The following is a 24,000-nucleotide window of genomic DNA, read 5'->3' as shown; positions in this document are numbered from 1 at the left end:
ACAAGGCCGGCCCTTTGAAATACAGGTATAACAGAAACAGGAAGTAAGAGTGAGAGAAAGTTGTGGTGAAAGAGTACAGCAGGGATCACCATCATCCCCTGCCGGAGCCTTGTGGAGCTTTAGGTGTTTTCGCTCAATAAACACTCACAACGCCCGGTCTGGGAATCGAAACCGCGATCCTACGACCGCGAGTCCGCTGCCCTAACCACTGGGCCATTGCGCCTCCACCAATAATAATAATAATAAATAAATAAATAAATACCCTGATGCAGTACCAGGCAGTGGCTCTCATGGCTTCTGATCTTAACTGATTGGAAGTGTTATCATGGACATTGTTTTGTCTTGGTATAAAAGATGGGCTACAGCAAATATTCTGCTCAATACCACAGATTTGCTTGTCAGTTGTTTGACCTTAACCAGTTGAGCATGTCCCTTACTGGCTGACGATATGTGCATCTCCGACCACGAGCAGAAGTAGTGGGGGAGCATCATAGCCATGCGTTGAGAGGGATTCTTTGGGGTTTGAATAAATCACCTCTGGAAACATGGGTGGTTCGTTCAACATCCTTAAACAACCCTTATTCAGGGACCTTTTGAGTGGGATGGGCTACTCAACCTGAAGAAAATTCTAACTGGGCCCCACCTGCAAGGCCATGTGCTGTTTATCTTGATATGAGATCACCATGTCGCGCACATATGGTTGTGATGCATGTGCTTCGTGTACTCTTATCAGATGGGCAGTCATGATGGGTATACGGGGCTTCGTATATTTTACCCCAGTGTCACTTTGATGGCATGCACTATTCTCTCACTCAATAATAATAATAATAATAATAATAGTAATAATAATAATAATAATAATAATAATAATAATAATATAATAAGACTGTCTTGCCTAATTTCTACTCATTTCACAATTGTAATCCAACAGCCATGGTGTTGTCCCTTCCTCTGTGACACAACACACTACAAAAATCCAGAGACTATTATCAGTAGTTAATTACCATTTTTATACTTACTTTGGTGGATTGTAGAGACAGGTGAGTTGGTGGATTGTATTCTTTACCACTTCGTAGACCCGCATCACAAAACACGACAACTCCTGCAATAGAATTCAGATTAATCAGTTAATTGCTTTGGTAACCTCAGCAAGAAGAATCGGTAAAGAATCAGTATATTTGTTGCTGTCCCCTTTAAAATGAAAAAAAAAAAAAACCAATAAGAATTCTTAACAACTTTCTGAGGGATAAACTTGAAATAGGTTTTTAAATGATGTTTGTCAAATCATTCTTCGGGAGAAGCGAGATCTCCTATAACTGCTCGGTCTTTAAGTGGTGTATCTAGACTTCATGTAGGGATACTAAGCTATCATCATCATCATCATCATTTAACATCTGCTTTCCATGCTAGCATGGGTTGGACGATTTTGACTGAGGACTGGCAAACCAGATGGCTGCGCCAGGCTCCAATCTTAATCTGGCAGAGTTTCTACAGCTGGATGACCTTCCTAATGCCAACCACTCTGAGAGTGTAGTGGGTGCTTTTAAAGTGCCACCGGCACGAGGGCCAGTCTGGCGATACTGGCAACAGCCATGCTCGAAAATGGTGTCTTTTATGTGCCACCTGCATAGGGGTCGGTCCAGCGGCACTGGCAACGACCTCGCTCGAATGTTTTGTTCACGTGCCACCGGCACAAGTGCCAGCGAAGCGATGCTGGCAACGATCCCGCTCAAATGGTGCTCTTTACATGCCAGACAGCTGCTCTGGCAGTGATCCCGCTTGGATGGAGCTGTTAGCGCTCCACTGGCATGGGTGCCAGTCATCGAATTTAGTTCAATTTCGATTTCACTTACCCCAACAGGTCCCCGCAAGTAGAGTTTAGTGTCCTACTGGGGTCTTTGTGTTCACGTGGTGCATCGCAGATGTATATAGGATGTCACTGTTTTCATGTAGCGTATAGGTAATGTATCTGTGGTGTCCCACATAATCTGCTCATAAGCCAGATAATGAAGGGGCTTTAACCCATTGTCATTTAAACTGACCACAACTGGCTCAAACAGTCTATCTGTTTTATGTTCAAGGAGTGACTGTGTGGTAAGTAGCTTGCTTACGAACCACATGGTTCTGGGTTCAGTCCCACTGTGTGGCACCTTGGGCCAGTGTTTTTTACTATAGCCGCAGGCCAACCAAAGCCTTGTGAGTGGATTTGGTAGAGGGAAACTGAAAGAAGCCCGTCGTATATATGTATATATATATATGTATGTGTGTGTATGTGTTTGTCCCCCCAACATCGCTTGATAACCGATATTGGTGTGTTTACGTCCCCATAACTTAGCGGTTCGGCAAAAGAGACCGATAGAATAAGTACTAGACTTACAAAGAATAAGTCCTGGGGTCGATTTGCTCGACTAAAGGTGGTGCTCCAGCATGGCCGCAGTCAAATGACTGAAACAAGTCAAAGAGTAAAGAGTAAACTGTGTAGATCCAGACCCCCATACCTGCCCTGCAATGTGATTCTAAAAATAAACAAGCACATCTTTGAAATCTTAAAGGTACATTATAATACATGATTAGTTTTAAAAAATGTGGTAAGAAGCTTGCTTCTCAACCACATGGTTCCAGGATCATGCATGGCACCTTGGGCAAGTGTCTTCTATTATAGTCTTGGGCCGACCAAAGCCTTGTGAGTGGATTTGGCAGATAGAAACTGAAAGAAGCTTGTCATATTTGTCATACATATAATATATGTATAGGCGCAGGAGTGGCTGCGTGGTAAGTAGCTTGCTTACCAACCACATGGTTCTGGGTTCAGTCCCACTGCGTGGCACCTTGGGCAAGTGTCTTCTACTATAGCCTTGAGCCAACCAAAGCTTTGTGAGTGGATTTGGTAGACAGAAACTGAAAGAAGCCAATCGTGTATATATATATAGATATACATACATGTGTGTGTGTGTGTGTGTGTGTGTATATGTTTGTGTGTCTGTGTTTGTCCCCCTAACATCGCTTGACAACCGATGCTGGTGTGTTTACATCCTTGTCACTTAGCGGTTCAGCAAGAGAGACTGATAGAATAAGTACAAGGCTTACAAAGAATAAGTCCTGGGGTCGATTTGCTTGACTAAAGGCTGTGCTCCAGCATGGCCACAGTCAAATGACGGAAACAAAGAAAAGAAAAAAGAAAAGAATATATTTATAGTTGTGTGTCTGTCCCCACCACCATCACTTGAAAACCAATGTTAGTGTGTTTACATCCCGTAACTTAGCGGTTAAACAAAAGAGACCAATAGAGCAAGTACTAGGCTTATAAAGAATAAGTCCTGGGGTTGATTTCTTTAAGGCAGTGCTCTAGCATGGCCACATTCAAATGACTGAAACAAGTAGTGGAATAAAAGAACAAGCATTACACTTGATAGATCAATCTGAATACTAAAGGGTTAAATCAGTCACTCAAATGATCTGCTACATGGGTCCCCGCCCCCCAGTGATGGTGAGAGAGTATTTATGTAAACTGATGTCATAGTAACATCATCATCATCATCATTTAACGTCTGCTTTCCATGCTAGCATGGGTTGGACGATTTTGACTGAGGACTGGCGAACCAGATGGCTGCACCAGGCTCCAATCTTGATCTGGCAGAGTTTCTAAAACTGGATGCCCTTCCTAACACCAACCACTCCGAGAGTGTAGTGGGTGATTTTATGTGCCACCGGCACGAGGGCCAGTCAGGCGGTACTGGCAATGGCCACTCTCAAATGGTGCTTTTTATGTGTCACCTGCGGCACTGGCAACGACCTCGCTCGAATGTTTTTTTCACGTGCCACCAGCACCAGTGCTAGTAAGGTGACGCAGGTAACGATCATGATCGAAACATTTAAACCTACTGAAAAAAAGAAACATAAATGACAAAATTCTTAAAAATGGTTACCTGTAGCAACGGCATCATTCTACCCATCTGTATCTGAGATTCACATTCAGGATGGGTGCTGTCAACATCTGCAAAGGATGAAGTCAGAGTTCATTATATTTTAATAATAATAATAATAATAATAATAATAATATAATAATAATAATAATAATAATAATAATAATGATGGACAAGAAACAATAAATCATATTATCTCTAGCTGCCCAGTCCTGGCTAAGAAGGAATATATTCACAGACATGACAGAGTTGGAACTTACATACATTGGAAGCTATGCCAACATTATGGAATAACAACAGAAAAAAGATGGTATAGGCACACACCAGAAAAGGTCACAGAAAACGAGAAAGCAACCATACTCTGGGATATGCCGATACACACAGATAGAGAAATTAAGGCCAACAGACCAGATATAGTTGTCAGAGACCATGAAGAAAAAAAATGCTTTCTAATTGATGTATCAGTACCGGCAGATGACAACGTGTCTCTAAAAGAAATGGAGAAACTCTCAAAATACAAAGACCTGGAAATAGAGGTAACTAGAATGTGGAATCTGAAAACAGAAACAATTCCTATCATAGTAGATGCATTAGGCATGATAAAAAAATATTCAGACAAATACATAACAAAAACACCAGGACTTACAAACACATATAACATACAGAAAATTGCACTACTAGGCACTGCACACATCCTACGCAGAACACTTTCCATACAATAACCATCAGAGCATCACAACAAATCACAGCACATACCTAAGGCACACAGAGCTGCGCTCGGTAGTGAAGTGAAAGCACGCTATAAAAATAAAACTACTGAATAATAATAATAATGATAATAATAATGAGGATGATGATGATGATAATAATAATGATGATGATGATGATGATGATGATGATGATGATGATGATGATGATGATAATAATAATAATAATAATAATAGTGTACAGTGCTCAGGTGCACTACAACTCATCTAAAGTGTATATATAATCAGGTGTAGTTTCGGCAGATTTCGGAAAGCATGAGGGCCTTAAAGGATGCAGTGTCATGGCAGTCAACAACTGACGCAGGCAGTTTATTCCATGCTTCAGCAACTCTGAGCATGAAGAAATGTTTCCGAAAGTCATGGGAGCTGTGTTGTTTTCTGACTTTGTAGTCATGTCCACGTGTGTTAGACACATGGAGATCAAAAAGGTGTTCAGTGTTGTTGTTGGTGAGGTGGTTGATAACTTTGTGGGTGTTTACCAAGTCCGTCGCCAGACGCCGGAGCTTCAGTGAATCCATGCCCAGGGAAACAAGGTATTTTGATAATACAAGGTATTTTGATAATACCACAACAAGGTATTTTGATAATACCACAACAAATATGGGTAAATGGTGATACACATGAAATAATTTAGTTAACAGATAAAACGAGATTGCTAGAACACAGGTTATAACTTTAATTCTATGGCAGGCAAGTGTTTATGTTTTGGGGGCAGCACCTTTAATTTTTAAATGCTTACTTACAGTCACAAGGATGCTTAAGGCCCCTAAAACATTTGCCTAAGACTTAAACCCTAAAACAACACCCTATAATCTACCTCCTAAGTTGTTAGCATTGTTCTGATCCCTAAAACTATTCCTCAGGACATAACCTTTAAAGTTATTTACAATGTTTTAACTTCCTAAAACTATTCCCTATCACCTAAAACATTACTAATAACCAAACACCTAAAACTTTTCCTTGTTTTCCTAAATACCCTAAAACTGTTCCCTACCATTAAGCCCCAAACTATTTTTGAGAACCTCACCTCTAAAACTATTCCCCAAATCTTTCCCTAAAACTATTCCCCAGAACCCCTTCCTTAAAAGAATTACTCATGGCCTAACTGATAAAAATGTTTTGTCACATCTAAAAGTCCTAAAACTGTACAATATCAACTAACACTTAAAACTATTCCCTAGAAACTCTTCCCAAAAAGAATTACTGATAGCCAAACCCTTAAAATTATTTTGTTTTACTTAAATGTCCTAAAAGTATTCCATATCACCTAACCCCTAAAATTATTCCAGAAACCCTTCCCTAAAAGAAATACCAATGACCTTATCCTTAAAACTGCTTCATATCATTTAACCCGTTAGTGTTCGCATTATTCTGCCCAAATTAATCCTTTTTCATCCTCATTGTTTTGAACTAATCAGGCATTATCTTGGTGCTATGAGATTTTGATGAGGTAGCTGTTAATTTTTAAAATGATATTGTAGGGTTGGTGTGAGAGACCAGATATGGCCAGTTTGAACATAAAACAAGCAGAATCCTTTGGCTGGATATGGCTGGTTTAAATGCTAAAAGGATCATCATCATCATCATCATCGTCGTCGTTTAATGTCCGCTTTCCATGCTAGCATGGGTTGGACGATTTGACTGAGGGCTGGCAAACCAGAAGGCTGCACCAGGCACCAATCTTGATCTGGCAGAGTTTCTACAGCTGGATGCCCTTCCTAATGCCAACCACTCCGAGAGTGTAGTGGGTGCTTTTTACGTGCCCTAAAACTGTTCCATATCATCAAACGCACTAAATCTATTACTAGAGCATTTTTTTCCTAAAAGAATTATTAATTAGAAACTAAATGCTAGAACATTGCCTTTAAAACCATTACTGATGATCTTATTCCTAAAATTGTTCTCTCACACCTAAATTCCTAAAACTGACTCTTAATCCAAGAGAATAGTAATACTCACCACCTTCTCCATAGAATAACAAAGCATTAAAGAATTTCGTTTTGGCTTCATGTTCTAAGCTCTGGATTTCAGCACAGAGGCTGGCTTGCACTTTGATGATCTTGTTCAGAATCTTATTGTTGGTATTGATCAGGTTAAGAAGACTCAGCTGTTCATATGGCAGGAACTGGGAAGGCAGAAAACAAGGGCAGTAATGAAAATATAGCCATTAATAATAATAATAATATAATAATAATAATAATAATAGTAATAATAATAATAATGATAATAATAATAATACTAATAAAACTACTGAGTTTGGTTTAATGGCCTACCAATGTATACTATGAGTTTCTTTGCCCTAGGAGTCGGGAAGACACTCGGCAAGAAATGGAAGCAAATTTGAAAGAAGAAAAAAAAAAGTAATAATAATAATAATAATAGTACCAGGCAGTGGCTCTCGTGGCTTCCGATCTTAACTGATTGGAAGTGTTATCATGTACATTGTTTTGTCTTGGTATAAAAGATGGGCTACAGCAAATATTCTGCTCAATACCACAGATTTGCTTGTCAGTTGTTTGACCTTAACCAGTTGACCATGTCCCTTAGTGGCTGACGATATGTGCATCTCTGATCACAAGCAGAAGTAGTGGGGGAGCATCATAGCCATGTGTTGAGAAGGATTCTTTGGGGTTTGAATAATTCACCTCTGGAAACTTGGGTGTTTCGTTCAACATCCTTAAACAACCCTTATTCAGGGACCTTTTGAGTGGGATGGGTTACTCGACCAGAAGAAAATTCTAACTGGGCCCCACCTGCAAGGTCATGCGCTGTTTATCTTGATAAGAGATCACCATGTCGCGCACATATGGTTGTGATGCATGTGCCTAGTGTACCCTTATCAGATGGCAAGTCATGATGGGTATACTGGGCTTCGTATATTTTACCCCAGTGTCACTTTGATAGCATGCACTATTCTCTCACTCAATAATGATGATGATGATACATAATAATAATAATAATAATAATAATAATAATTATTATTATTATTATTATCATTATCATTATTATTATTAATTCATTCAGTATTTGTTTGTTTTACGTCCATTTTTCCATGCTAGTATTGGTTAGACAAATGAATATTATTAGGACACTCTGTTATAGCCAAATGTCCTTCCTGTTGCTAATGCTAGAAATTCCTTTTAGAATTAGCAATGTTGCATTACTCAATACTAACATTTTGGATATATTTTTGTGTCACAAAAAAATTTTACAAAAAAGAGAAAAAGAGGTGGACAAGGAAGATAATTAAAAACAAGAAATAACGTAAAAATTATATTTTATCTTAGCTGAATATGACATGAATGGATAAGGAGTGCTGTACATTGACAGTGGAGGATGTATGTAATAGTGGTAGAGGAAAACCAAGAAAAGTATTAAGTGAGAGGGGAGCCTATTGTCAGCCAGACAGAATGAGCTAATATCTACACCATATTTGATATGGGTGTTTATGGTAGTCCAGTTGTGCAAAGTAAAGTAGAAATAAAGGGATCCTCCATCAGTTTTGATAAGTATTCCCATTGTTCAATCAATTTAACTATGTAACCATTGAATCATAAGATTACTGGCCGAGTACTCCATAGACAATTGTACCATAAATGTAATAATAATAATAATAATAATAATAATAATAATAATAATAATAATGAAATTATTGTATACACTGCTCAGGTGCACCGCAACTTGTCAAAAGTGTGTATAAAGCATATGCAGTAATGTACAAATGTCTGGAAAGTGAACAGTGTATGAGTAGGATACATGCTTGCATGTGTATGGAGGGGAGAAAGATCAGGTGTAGTGTAGGCGAATCTCAGGAAGCATGGAAGTTTTGAAGGATGCAGTGCTCCGACAACTAACAACTGATGCCGGCAGTTTGTTCCATGCTTCAGCAACTCTTAGCGTGAAAAAATGTCTCTGAAAGTCATGGGTCTGTGCTGTTTTCTGACTTTGTAAACATGTCCCCGGGTGTTAGACAGGTGGAGTTTGAAAAGGTGCTCAGAGTTATTGTTTGTAAGATGGTTAATAACTTTATGGGTGTCTGCCAGGTCAGCTGCCAGATGTCGGAGTTTCAATGTATCCATGCTCAGAGAAGTAAGGCGTTCAGAATATAGCAAATGCCTGATGGAGGGTATTCTCTTGGTAGCATGTCGCTGAATGCTCAAGCAGAATGACCAGGCCCTATCAATTACATTTACACTTGACCAGATGAGGTTTCACAAAGTTTCTTTTTGCTCGATTTCATACACAAGGCTTTGGTTGGTCTGAAGCCATAGCAGAAAACATTTGCTGAATGTGTTGCATTGCGGGACTGAACTTAGTTCCTTTTGACTGTTAAACAAACTTTTAAACCATTCAGCCCTCTCACATGACATATTGTATATCTACACACATGTGGCATTTCAGCCATGGTGTGTAGTTCAGAAGTTTACTTCCCAACAACATGGTTTTCAGTTCAGTATCCCTGCATGGCACTTTGGGTAAGTATCTTTTACTATAGCCCAGGGCTGACCAAAGCTTTGTTAGTGGATTTGGTAGATGGAAACTGAAAGAAGTTCATCTATATCTGTATATATGTGTGATCAATTAGTGTGTGTGTGTATGTGAGAGTTTGTGTTTGTATGTGTGTGTGCATGTATATGTATGTGTGTATTTGTGTCTCCTCGTTTTGACATCATGTGATATCTGAAAAGAGTATCAGTATCATACTTTGATTTCAGCCTCCTGAGAAAATATGGCTATTTCAGTAATGATGTTAAATATCTACAAAAATAGAAATGATATTTTCTGCAAGTCACATTGCCTCAGACGCAAGCACGGCTGTGTGGTAGGTAGCTTGCTTACCAACCACATGGTTCTGGGTTCAGTCCCACTGCTTGGCACCTTAGGCAAGTGCTTTCTATTATAGCCTCAGGCCGACCAAAGCCATGCGAGTGGATTTGGTAGACAGAAACTGAAAGAAGCCCATCGTATATTTATATATATACATATTTGTATATGTTTGTGTGTCTTTGTTTGTCCCCCCCCCAACATCGCTTGACAACCGATGCTGGTGTGTTTGCTTCCTCGTAACTTAGCGGTTCGTCGGCAAAAGAGACCAATAGAACAAGTACTAGGCTTACAAAGAATAAGTCCTGGGGTTGATTTGTTCAACTTAAGGCGATGTTCCAGCATGGCCACAGTCGAATGACTGAAACAAATAGAAGACTAAAAGAATAACTCAGCAAAAAAATAATTTCAGACACGAGATGCCTCAACGAAAGATGACTGACATATAAAATTTCCTTCTGCAGTTGGGGGTGATGAAATTTTGAGTGGATATATTTGATTTCTATAATTAAGAGAGCAGTCATTATTTGAAAGAGATTTGGTTGCTATTTCTAGCAGTGTAAGCACCACCAGGTGCTCCCTGGTTGGGTTGTATGTGAAGAAAGAGGCAGATATTGAAGCAGGGGATTTTTATGGAGAGATCTGTTCCAGACAGAGTTGACAACCACAGCTATACAACAACAACAACAACTAGATAGTTCTATATTTAAGAGATGAGGAATTCTGTACATTATTTACATTATTTACATTCAATGGATATTTGTCCTCATCTTGTTTGTTGTCAACACAACGTTTCGGCTGATATACCCTCCAGCCTTCTTCAGGTGTCTTACGGAAATTTTGAACCTGGGTTTTCATTCCTAAGGTATTTTTTTTCGATGTTATTATTATTTTTATTATTATTAGTGCTCAGGTCACTGCTTGGAATTGAATTTGGAAGCTTGGGGTTAGTAGCCCGTGCTCATAACCCCAAGCTTCCGAGTTTGATTCCAAGCAGTGACCTGAACACTAACAATAATAATAATAATAATAATAATAATAATAATAATAATAATAATAATATAATGACATCGAAAAAAATAGCTTAGGAATGAGAATCCAGGTTCGAAATTTCTGCAAGACACCTGAAGAAGGCTGGAGGGTAATTCAGCCGAAACGTTGTGTTGACAACAAACAAGATGAGGACAAATATCCGTCGAATGTAAATAATGTAAATAACAACATCAATAAAAACTTACCTGTAGACTGATTGGGTCAAGAGTAGCATCCCAAGAATCTCCAATGCAATCATCAAGAGCATCTTCAATATCCTTCAGCTGGGTGGAATATTCTTCCAGAAATTTACCATATTTTCTCAGTTGGACTTCACCAACAATCTCTGAAAAATTAACGACATTTGTCACGCATCATCATCATCATCATCATTGTTTTAACATTCGCTTTTTCATGTTTGCATGAGTCAGATAGAGTTTATTAAGGCAGATTTTTCTACATCTGGATGCTCTTCCTGTCACCAACCTTCACTTGTTTCCAAGTAGGATAACATGTCTCCATAGAGACATGTACTATCAAAAAGGATGGAATGACGGTAAGAGATACTGAAACTTGCCACCAAAGTAAAACAGGCGCTCAAAGACAGTTAAAATCAGTCGTGCTGGTGGAGAGCTTCTTCAAATGCAGTCAAATGCAAAACTGCCACCCTCATTTTGGCCAGTACAGATATAGCAGATGCTGCATCACCAACAGTAGCTGACACAAAATTCTCCAGGTACCGATCCATGGTCTCTTGAGTCCAATGGATGCTTAGCTACATACCTACCTACCTACCTATCTACTGACCTACCTACCTACCTACTGACCTACCCACCTATCTACTTACCTCTCTCTCTCTCCATATATATATATATATATATATATATATATATATAAATTCTATAATTATAAGCATAATTATAATTAGGGTTCGTCTAAATTGCTTCACCACATACCGAAATTTAGAAATAGCAGTTAAATACTATTCCACTACCATAAGATATCTCCCAGATAGCAATACTCCCAACTCACGCAGGTAATTTTACCCTTTATTATTATTGATATATATATTATTATTATTATTATTATTATTCAGGTCATTGCCTGGAATTGAACTTGAAATCTTAGGGTTAGTAGCCAGCGATCTTAACCACTACGGGCATATGGCGTAGTGGTTAAGAGCACAGGCTACTAACCTCAAGATTCTGAGTTTGATTCCAGGCAGTGACCTGAATAATAATAATAATAATAATATAATAATAATAATAACAATATCAAAAAAGATACCTTAGGAATGAGAACCCAGGTTTGAAATTTCTCCAAGACACCTGATGAAGGCTGGAGGGTGTATCAGCCGAAACGTTGTGTTAACAACAAACAAGATGAGGACAAATATCCGTCAAAATGTAAATAATGTCCACTGAGGACTAATTTATGATCAGAGAAGCAAACACAAATATATTATTGCATACCAAGTGTGAATACTGACACAGATAACATATGCAAATATCACAGTGTATGAAAACTATGTGAAATCCATATCATTCTAGACAACGCCTCCTACATTTGCTTCCTATGTTAACATGTATTCACAAGATCCACCTGTTGGCATATACTATTTCAACTTACATATGTTCAGAAGTCCGAGTATGAAAACATTTAACATGTTTACATGCTGTTAAACATTTGGTTATATTTTTTTTACCAACAATAGAAGTTTAATCAAATGAATTGTATCTGAGGTGGTGAGCTGGCAGAAATGTTAGCATGCCAGGTGAAATGCTTAGTAGTATTTCATCTATCTTTATGTTTTGAGTTCAAATTCCACCGAGGTTGACTTTGCCCTTTATCCTTTTGGGGTCGATAAATTAAGTACCAGTTGCATACTGGAGTCGATCTAATTGACTGGCCCCTCCCCCAAAATTTCAGGCCTTGTGCCTAGAGTAAAAAAGAACTCTATCTGAGGTTAGCAGTGGCGTACCAAGAGGGGCAGGGGGGTCTGCCCCGAGTGCCACAATTTATTTGTATTGATATATGATTAATAAAAACGCAGTATAAATATTATAGACTTTAATAATGTATAGAAATTATTAAAATTTCCTTAAAATTTAAATTTATCATCAGTAAACTTGTATTGTGTGTTAATATTGTGTAATCACCGTGACCGACCAGGCTATCAGATGTTGCTACACATCACTGGTCCCAATGCGCTTCGCATTGTTTTAGCCTTCAAATGATGCCACCCCACTGGCTAAGCAAGTAGGCCAAGAGAAGAAAGAGTGAGAGAAAGTTGTGGCGAAAGAGTACAGCAGGGATCACCACCACCCCCTGCCAGAGCCTCGTGGAGCTTTAGGTCTTTTCGTTCAATAAACACTCACAACGGCCGGTCTGGGAATTGAAACCACGATCCTACAACCGCGAGTCCGCTGCCCTAACCACTGGGCCATTGCGACTCCACAATATTGTGTAATATACAGTATATATTTCTTTATTGCCCACAAGGGGGTAAACAAGGACAGACAAAGGGATTAAGTTGATTACATCGACCCCAGTGCGGAACTGGTACTTTATTTATCGACCTCGAAAGGATGAAAAGCAAAGTCGACCTCGGTGGAATTTGAACTCAGAACGTGACAACAGACGAAATACCGCTAAGCATTTCGCCCAGCGTGCTAATGTGTCTGCCAGCTCGCCGCCTTGTGTAATATACAGTATCATCATCATCATCATCATCATCGTTTAACGTCCGTTCTCCATGCTAGCATGGGTTGGACGGTTCGACCGGGGGTCTGGGAAGCCAGAAGGCTGCACCAGGCTCCGGTCTTATCTGGCAAAGTTTCTACAGCTGGATGCCCTTCCTAACGCCAACCACTCTGTGAGTGTAGTGGGTGCTTTTTACGTGCCACCTGCACTGGCATCGGCTGGCATCGGCCACAGTCGGATTTTATGGAAGCCAGTCAAGGCGGCACTGGCTTTGGCCACGATTCGGATGGTGCTTTTTACGTGCTACCGACAAGGAAGCCAGTCGAGGCGACGCTGGCATCGGCCACAATTCGGATGGTGCATTTTATGGAAGCCAGTCGAGGCGGCACTGGCTTCGGCTATGATTCGGATGGTGCTTTTTACGTGCCACCGACACGGAAGCCAGTCGAGGCGGCGCTGGCATTGGCCACAATTCGGATGGTGCATTTTATGGAAGCCAGTCGAGGCGGCACTGGCTTCGGCTACGATTCGGATGGTGCTTTTAGTAATGTTGTGTGTTACTGGATAAGACAGTGTGTCGATGATATTCAGAAAGTTAATTATTTTTTAGGTTGGTCAATACTCTGTTTAGTTTTCTTCATATAAATTTACAGTATCATCATCATCATCGTTTAACGTCCGCTTTCCATGCTAGCATGGGTTGATATAATTTGAGATGAAGTAAATTAAGGACAGTAGTGCAGCATTTTGAAGAAAAAGAAAAATGAGAGAAGAAAGGCGAAAAGAAAATGCCATAATTAAATGTCTCATCAGACCCGACCATCCAGATGAAACTGGTTTACTGTAAAAGATCATGGAGATGATGTTGTTAATGAAGTGTGATTTGAAAAGAAGATAGAATATGAAGTTGATGATGCTGATCCACGACAAACTATTAAAGAACAAAACTCTAATATTAATTTGAAAGACATTGGGATGTGGCCTGCTAAGTTTAACCCTTTCGATACCAACCCGGCTGAAACCGGCTCTGGCTCTGAGTACAAATGTCTTGTTTCCATAAGTTTTGAATTAAAATCTTCCACCAAACCTTAGTCACGATTTATGTTCCTAACACTAGCTTAATGATAACTAAGTTATTTTACTAAATCCTTTGTTATATTCAACCCTTTAGTGTTCAGATTATTCTATCAAACATAATGCTTATTGATTCCCATTGATTTGAATTAATCATGCATTATCTCATATCTTCAAGATCTTGATGGTGCAATTACTTAATGTAGAATAACATTGTAGGGTAGGTGTGAGAGCCTGGATCTGGTCAGTTTGAACATAAAACAGATTAGCTATTTTGGCCGGATATGGCCGGTTTAAATACTAAAGGGTTAACCCTTTCATTACCAACCCGGCTGAAACCGGCTCTGGCTCTATAGTACAAATGTCTTGTTTTCATAAGTTTTGAATTAAAATCTTCTACCATACCTAAGTCACAATTTATGTTCCTAACACTAGCTTAATGATAACTAAGTTATTTTGCTAAATTCTTTATTATATTTAAAGTAATTGAAAGAAACACAGAGCATCTCAAAATAAATACTGTAATGAAAGGGTTAATTACTGTGACAGTATTCAGGAAATCCTTGAACAACAAGGATCGAAGGCTGTGTAAAATACTGACTGTGAATTCAAAGTAGTTGTATGTCCAGGACAAATAACAAAACTGAAAGGGGAGACTAGAAGACTGTCAAGAAACTGGTTTTTTCGAACTTTACAAAATGGAAAAAAAATCTGGAGAACTTGAATGATTTGCTCTCCATTGAAAGAAGCCATGATTTGCTTTTGCTGTAAGATATTTTCAAGTGAAAACTCAAATTTTGCTCAGTTGATGGTTTCAAATCTTGGTGGAAATTGAATCCTAAGATACAAGAACATGAATCCAGCCCTGCACATGAGAATGCGTTCACTCAGTGGAAAGAGCTAGAAATTCACCTTTCCAAAAGCAAGGTAAAAGACAAAGAACAACAAACTCTTGTTGAAAATGAAACAAAAAACTGGAAGCAAATCTTGACGAGATTCTTGGACATAATAATGTTTCTTGCTAAGCAAAACCTGGCTTTACGAGGCCAGAGGGAAGACATTCGAGTTGAGAAGGAACATAAAAATAAAGGAGATTTTCTGGAGCTTGTCCAACTGATTGGAAAATCTGACCCAGGGACTATGTGGACATTTGGTGAAAGTAAAAATTGATAAGTTTACAACTTCCTATCTCTCACCAAAAATTCAGAATGAATTTGTGAACGTCCTGAGAGATCAAGTGAGAAAGAAAGTTATCAATGAAATAAAACAAAGTAAATACTATTGCATTATTCTTCATTGTACTCCAGACATTTCTCATATTGACCAAATTTCTCAGGTGCTACGTTATGTTAAAATAGATAAAAAGGAAGTAAAAATAGAAGAAACCTTTCTTTGTTTTATTGAGATGAAAGGCAAAAATGCTGAGCAAATTACATCAACGATTAGAAATGGACGACATTAATATTCAAGACTGTCGTGGACAAGCATTTGATAATGCGGCAGTAATGGCAGGTCATCGATCTAGTGTTCAAGTGTACATCACAGAAGTTAATCCAAAGATTATATTTGTGCTATGCACCAATCATTCTCTGAATTTAGCAGTTGCACATGCAGCTTCAGTGGATGCAGATTCAATTACATGTTTTGGTACATTGGACCATTTATTTTCATTCTTCTCAGCTTCCACTCGTCGATGGGATATTTTGATTGAGATAACTGATGCAACAATCAAACAGGCTGGAGAAACAAGATGGAGTAGTCAAGCAGAAGGAGTGGAAGATGTACAAACAAAATTCATGGAAACCATCGCTGCGCTAGAACGGTTGAGGGAAAATGCAGAAAATGCAACTACGAGATCTGATGCAGGTTTAATTCTTCAGGCAATGCTGTTATTTTCTTTCTTGTAATTTCTTGACTATTGGAGAGATATACTTCCTGAAATTAATGACACTGAAAAGTACTTCCAAATGAAAGGTCTGGAGTTGCAATAATGTGCCATTAAACTATCAGCCTTGAAAACTTCTCTATTTGTAAGCAGAGACAAAACATTAGACGACGTATTGGCCTATTCAACTGAAATTTGCTCTGATATGGGAATCAGCACAGAGCATCGAATGCACAAAAGGAAAAGAATGAGCTACAAAGAAAGTATCGATGCTGTTCTCAGCTACGATGCTGAGCTAAAGAGAGAAATGTTGTCAGTGATAGACTGGTTGAAGAAATAACCTCTAGACTCAAAAGACTTCACGACATTGCAAAGAAATACTCACACAGTCTAATTTGTCAGATAAAGAGTGTACTTGTGATGCAGATGCTTTTGATGAGAATATTACGAGAGAAAACATTCTGATTGAAAGGGCAAGACTGCAAAATTATTTGGCGGCTGCTGATGCTGAAGATATAGCAAAACCTTTGCAAGTTCTTCAGTTTATTCAGAAATATAATCTTATTGATTCATTGCCAAACATTGTAATAGTTTTAAGAGTCTTCCTAACTCATGCAATTAGTGTTGCTAGCTCGACTAAAGGCGGTGCTCCAGCATGGCCACAGTCAAATGACTGAAACAAGTAAAAGAGTAAAAGCAATATCTGTGTGTATGTTTGTACATACAGGTGAACAATAAGTCAAACAAGGTTGACTGATTTGGCAACACTCTCCATAGTGCGTGACCTTGCAGATAAAATTAATTCTGATGAGGTCATTCAAGATTTCATGAAGAGGAAGGCATGTAAAATCAATTTGTAAATCGTTTATTTTTGTGATTCACTCATCTTCTCTTCTTTAACATATTTTTCCTATTATTTTTTGTGTATAAACATAATAAAAGTAAATAAATGGTTGCTACAGTTTGTCTTTTTATTTTGCATATTTTATTTTGTGAAGACCTGTTGAGGCAAGTGAAAATCAAAACAAATCAAAATAGATGAACATCAATGGAATTTGTATCTTGTGATACCAGTGCCGGTGGCACACAAGAAAACCATCCGAATGTGGCCGTAGCCAGTACCGCATTGACTGGCCTCCGTGCTGTGGGCACGCAACAAACACCATCCGATCGTGGCCGTTCGCCAGCCTCGTCTGGCACCTGTGTCGGTGGCACATAAAATCACCCACTACACTCTCGGAGTGGTTGGCGTTAGGAAGGGCATCCAGCTGTAGAAACACTGCCAGATCTGACTGGCCTGGTGCAGCCTTCGGGCTCCCCAGACCCCAGTTGAACCGTCCAACCCATGCTAGCATGGAAAGCGGACGTTAAACGATGATGATGATGATGATGATATACTTGTATTATACCGTTTTTGGTATTTTGAAGTGTCATTAGAACTTTTAAGGGGTGGCCAAATAAACATCCGCCCCGGGTGACTCTTGTACTCGGTGCACCATTGGAGGCCAGTGTTTCCCAGGGTAGACTGCATGTCCCCTTGGTGGGCTGTGGCAATATTTTGGTGGGATGTACTTCAAAATGAGGTGAATATAGGTAACAAGTGAAAACTTGCAATAAAGTTTGAAATAAAACTTCCTTTTGACATACATACCTACATACATATGTACATACATTTGTATAAAAAACTTCCAAGACACATATATATATATATATATATGACGATCTCCAGGGGCTATAAAGCTACAGTAACACCCCCTCCCCTATGTGGTTAGCCATGTTAAGATGGCTTCTATACTTTACATTATTGAGCGATTACTGTTTCAATCTCATTCTGAGATTTAATAATGCTTACTGTCAGTTTTTTGAAATCAGTGGCAGACGTCACTAGAAAAACTCTTATATATTTGCAAGGCGGCCCTCTCTTTCATCGCGACCTGGTGGTTACCGCCCGTTGACAAGGGACAAAAATCCCGAAACTAGTCTGAGCGTATCACTCAGGCTTGCAAGGAAGGGATGGCCTCCCTTTGCAAATACTTCAAGGGCACTGAAATGGTGTCTAAAGCCAGCTGGAGACGACGATTTCCTGGGGCTATAAAGCTACAGTAACACCCCCTCTCCTATGTGGTTAGCCATATAAAGATGGCTTCTATACTTTATATATATATATATATATTATATTAAATTAGAGATAAAACCACTATTAGGCAAATCATACAATGAAAAACTTAAGCCAATACATAAGATTATTTAATTTATATTATTTAAATATATAACAAAATTATTAAAAAAATATAATTAATATAACACTACGATTAAACCTCGCCAAGTTAAATATTTAAACCACCTGATGAATGACTGTAATTCGAAAATTTAAAGAAATTAACAGCCATGAAATGATCGTAGTGTTACATTAATTATATTTTTTTAATAATTTTGTTATATATTTAAATAATATAAATTAAATAATCTTACGTATTGGCTTAAGTTTTTCATTGTATGATTTGCCTAATAGTGGTTTTGTCTCTAATTTAATATAATATAATATTCTACTATAAAATTGGATTCAATACTAAATCTGATTTTTCCCTGTAAGTTTGGATTTATTCCCTAATATTTATTATATATATATATATATATATATATAACGGGAAGCTTTATGAAAATAGACAAAAGACGAAGGCAGGTGGAAAACAAACGAACAATTGTATATATATATATATATATATATAAGCGAGAAAGAAGCAACAAGAATGGATAGGTATTTAGTACGATCGTTTCATACAAGGACAGGTTTTATTAAAAGTTGCAAAGATTACAGCATATAAACGAGTCCCGTACTCATCAGCTAAAATACATGTAAGTTCTTTAGACATCCTAGTGTTTGAGGCTATACTCATGAAGTAATGTAGATAATTAAACAGATTTCTAAAGTTCATTAAAGTTCTTTAAAGATGATGTACAGTCTTATCACAGAATTTTAAAAAGTTTTGATAGTTTTTTAAAATTCTGTGATAAGACTGTACATCATCTTTAAAGAACTTTAATGAACTTTAGAAATCTGTTTAATTATCTACATTACTTCATGAGTATAGCCTCAAACACTAGGATGTCTAAAGAACTTACATGTATTTTAGCTGATGAGTACGGGACTCGTTTATATGCTGTAATCTTTGCACTTTTAATAAAACCTGTCCTTGTATGAAACGATCGTACTAAATACCTATCCATTCTTGTTGCTTCTTCTCGCTTATAATCACCCCACATTACTGTATTGTTAAATCAGTATAGTTTTTTTTTGGTGCATCTAAGTTAGGTACCATATTCAAGTAAATTTTTTAAAATTAACTTGAATCTTTATTGCTCTTTGTATATATATATATATGTATGTGTGTGTGTGTGTGTGTATGAACCCGGAACCATATGATTACAAAGGACACTTTCTGAAATAAGCTGAACAAACTGGATGAAAGTTAGCACTTGACTGGTCATTTATCAATCAGATATAGCTCTTAGCAACAAAACTGAAGAAGAGCCAGATACACGCCTGTGAATTCAAAGTCTATCACTCAAGATAAAGTCTCTTCATAAACCTAGATTAAGCAAGGTATACATATACTTGTGTCTTACATAAAGAGACACAAACTATATATGCATATATACAAAATCCATATACACACACCTTACAAAATGCAGTTGTGTATATGTAGACATCAATATATATATATATTCTTATACTTGTTTCAGTTATTTGACTGCGGCTATGCTGGAGCATCGCCTTTAGTCAAGCAAATCGACCCCGGGACTTATTCTTTGTAAGCCCAGTACTTATTCTATCGGTCTCTTCTGCCAAACCGCTAAGCAACGGGGACATAAACACACCAGCATCAGTTGTCAAGCAATGCTAGGGGGACAAACACACTCACACATGCATATATATATATACATATATACGACGGGCTTCTTTCAGTTTCCGTCTACCAAATCCACTTACAAAGCTTTGGTCGGCCCGAGGCTATAGTAGAAGACACTTGCTCAAAGTGCCACGCAGTGGGACTGAACCCGGAGCCATGTGGTTGGTAAACAAGCTACTTACCACACAGCCACTCCTGCGCCTATATATTCTTTTATTTTTACTTGTTTCAGTCATTTGACTTCTGCCATGCTGGAGCACCGCCTTTAGTCGAGCAAATCGCCCCCAAGCCTAATACTTATTCTTTTGGTCTCTTCTGCCAAACCACTAAGTTACAGGGATGTAAACACACCAGCATTGGTTGTCAAGCAATATTGCGGGGAAAAACACAGACAGACAAACACACACACACCCATCAATTTAAAATGCAGAGCAATCGTCAGCTGCACACAGACATAGAATTTAATTAAATTAGAACAGATGGACACATTAGTATAATTATACCTAAAATCTCCAAGAAGTTAAGGAGATAGACAAAGAACATACTGTCTCACTCCAGCAAAGAAGTTACTAAATTTTCAAGACGATATACATTATTACAGACTCTGCCTGTCACTGATTTTTTTGTTTTTATGGGGTCAGTTTTAATTTATAGACTCGTTTATCAAATCTCTTGTATATCTAAGGCTGAGAGAACAGAGGGCAGTATTTTAGATATATAAGGGATTTGATAAACTAGTCTATAAATTAAAATCAATTTTCCCAACATAGTAACAACTGCCTGCTTGCTACCTTAATAACAACAAATAATAATATTACTGATTTCAAATTTTGGTACAAAGCCAACGATTTTTGGGGAGGGGATAAGCTCCCATAAAATTACATCGGCCCCAGTGTTCAACTGGTACTTATTTTATTGATCCTGAAAGGATGGAAAACAAAGTCAACCTTGGTGTAATTTGAACTCAAAAATTAAAGACGGATGAAGTGCCACTAAGCATTTTGCCCATCATGTAAACAATTCTGTCAGCATCCCACATCCAGAACAAATACTGTAAAGTCTTTTGTCCATCTCTCTAACAATTCCGCTAATCCACTGCCTTAATAACTAATATTTGGTGGGGGAAACTAGTTGATTATATTGACTAGTATTTATTTTAATGAACCTCATCATCATAATCATCGTTTAGCGTCCGTTTTCCATGCTAGCATGGGTTGGATGGTTCGACCGGGGTCTGGGAAGCCAGAAGGCTGCACCAGGCCCAGTCTGATCTGGCAGTGTTTCTACAGCTGGATGCCCTTCCTAACACCAACACTCCATGAGTGTAGTGGGTGCTTTTTACATGCCACCAGCACAGGTGCCAGGCGAGTCTGGCAACGGCCACGACAGGTTGGTGCTTTTTATGTGCCACTGGCATGGAAGCCAGTCAAGGTGGGGCTGGCACCGGCCACGTTCGGATGGTGCTTTTTATGTGCCACTGGCATGGAAGCCAGTCAAGGCGGCGCTGGCACCGGCCATGACAGGTTGGTGCTTTTTACGTGCCACCGCTACGGAAGCCAGTCAAGGCGGTGCTTTTTATGTGCCACTGGCATGGAAGCCAGTCAAAGCGGCGCTGGCAACGGCCACGACAGGTTGGTGCTTTTTACGTGCCACCGGTACGGAAGCCAGTCAAGGCAGTGCTGGCATCGGCCACGTTCGGATGGTGCTTTTTATGTGCCACCGGCATGGAAGCCAGTCAAGGCGGCGCTGGCAACGGTCACGACAGGTTGGTGCTTTTTACGTGCCACCGGTACGGAAGCCAGTCAAGGCGGTGCTGGCATCGGCCACGTTCGGATGGTGCTTTTTATGTGCCACCGGTACAGGGATCATACCTACAATTTGCATTGATTTTTGATGTTGATGTACTTGACTCAATAGGTCTCCTCAAGCACAGGGTCGAAACGGTGTTTCTTTACTTGCCACTTGCACGGGAGTCAGTCCAGCAGCACTGGCAACGACCGGGTGCCATGAAATGCAAGTTGAACCTTGAAGTGATTTGAACCCAGAATGTAAAGAACTGGAACAAATATCACATTATGTCAGATATAACTGGTTGTCAAGCAGTGATGGGGACCAACATCACACAAACACAAAGACACACACACACATTATACACGGGGTGGACCAAAAGTCATGTTCCAAAACATTATATTATGTTGGCAATGAGCTGGCAGAATAGTTAGCACACTGGGCCAAATGCTAAGCGGTATTTCGTCTGTCCTCATGTTCAGAGTCCAAGTTCTGCTGAGGTTGAATTTGCCTTTCATCCTTTTGAGGTCGATAAAATAAGTACCTATTTCTTTACTAGCAACAAGGGGCTACACACAGAGGGACAAACAAGGACAGACAAATGGATTAAGTTGATTATATCGACCCCAGTGCGTAACTGGTACTTATTTAATCGACCCTGAAAGGATGAAAGGTAAAGTCGACCTCGGCGGAATTTGAACTCAGAACGTAGCGGTAGACAAAATACTGCTAAGCATTTTGCCCGGCATGCTAACGGTTCTGCCAGCTTGCCGCCTTACAGTTAGTACCAGTTGTGCACTGAGGTCGATGTAATCAATGGTCCCCACCCCCCAAATTTCAGGCCTTCTGCCTATTGTAAGAAGGATTATTATCATTATTATTATGTGAGAGAGCAGTGCATGCCATCAAAGTGACACTGGGGTAAAATATACGAAGCCCAGTATACCCATCATGACTACCCGTCTGATAAAGGTACACCAGACACATGCATCACAACCATATGTGCGCGACATGGTGATCTCATATCAAGACAAACAGCACATGACCTTGCAGGTGGGGCCCAGTTAGAATTTTCTTCTGGTCAAGTAGCCCATCAGGCTCAAAAGGTCCCTGAATAAGGGTTGTTTAAGGATGTTGAAATAAACACCCATGTTTCCAGAGGTGAATTATTCAAACCCCAAAAAATCCCTCTCAACACATGGCTATGATGTTCCCCCACTACTTCTGCTTGTGATCAGAAATGCACATATCGTCAGCCAGTAAGGGACATGGTCAACTGGTTGTGGTCAAACAACTGACAAGCAAATCTGTGGTATTGAGCAGAAATATTTGCTGTCGCCCATCTTTTATACCAAGACAAAACAATGTACATGATAACACTTCCAATCAGTTAAGATCAGAAGCCATGAGAGCCACTGCCTGGTACTGCATCAGGGCATACTTTGTGGTACTGCATCAGGGTATTTATTTATCTATTATTATTATTATTATTATTATTATTATTATTATTATTATTATTATTATTCAGTTTGTTGATCACGTACAAGTGCATTCATTGTTATTTTATTCGATTTTAGAAAAACTGAAGCATGTCTCTGACAATTTCGGAGCATATTGAATTTATTTTGTGTGGCTATTGGCCCACCCTGTGTAAGTGCTCTGTGTGGGTGGGCATGTCAAGTTGCTTTCAGTCCCCATCTTCCAAGGCTTTAATTTGCATGGGTCTATAGTAGGAGATACTTGCACAAGGTACCACGCAGCAGGACCGAACCCAGAATCATGTTGCTGGGATACAAATTGATTATCACATAGCCACCCCAGCACTTTAGTGTGATAGCGATCATAGGCGGCCCCTAGACAGTTATCTAACCCTAGTAGATCATAGGCCCCTAGACAAATATCAAGCCCCAGTAGATAACTGGTATTGATAGATAGATAGATAGAATGGCGGCGAGCTGGCAGAATCGTTAGCACGCCGGGCGAAATGCTTTGCGGTATTTCGTCCGCCGCTGCGTTCTGAGTTCAAATTCCGCCGAGGTCGACTTTGCCTTTCATCCTTTCAGGGTCGATAAATTAAAGTACCAGTTACGCAC

General features: G+C 39.1%; 1 protein-coding gene across 4 annotated transcripts in view; it reads right to left on the bottom strand.

The window, feature by feature from the left end:
- Window positions 1–24,000, bottom strand: part of LOC115210266 (WASH complex subunit 4) — a 122,065-nt gene that overhangs the window by 96,110 nt on the left and 1,955 nt on the right. For all 4 annotated transcript variants that reach the window (XM_029778753.2, XM_029778755.2, XM_029778754.2 and 1 more), the window contains exons 2-5: window positions 10,753–10,892; window positions 6,650–6,815; window positions 3,927–3,994; window positions 1,020–1,102 (exon numbers count right to left, since the gene is read on the bottom strand). In XM_029778753.2, coding sequence (XP_029634613.1) covers window positions 1,020–1,102; window positions 3,927–3,994; window positions 6,650–6,815; window positions 10,753–10,892 — 457 coding nt within the window. The remainder of the gene's footprint in view (window positions 1–1,019; window positions 1,103–3,926; window positions 3,995–6,649; window positions 6,816–10,752; window positions 10,893–24,000) is intronic.

The sequence above is a fragment of the Octopus sinensis genome, linkage group LG4 (genome assembly GCF_006345805.1).
Source record: "Octopus sinensis linkage group LG4, ASM634580v1, whole genome shotgun sequence".
Lineage (NCBI taxonomy): Eukaryota > Metazoa > Mollusca > Cephalopoda > Octopoda > Octopodidae > Octopus > Octopus sinensis.
The sequence above is the reverse complement of the archived record's forward strand: the minus strand, read 5'-3'. Positions and strand labels throughout refer to the sequence as shown.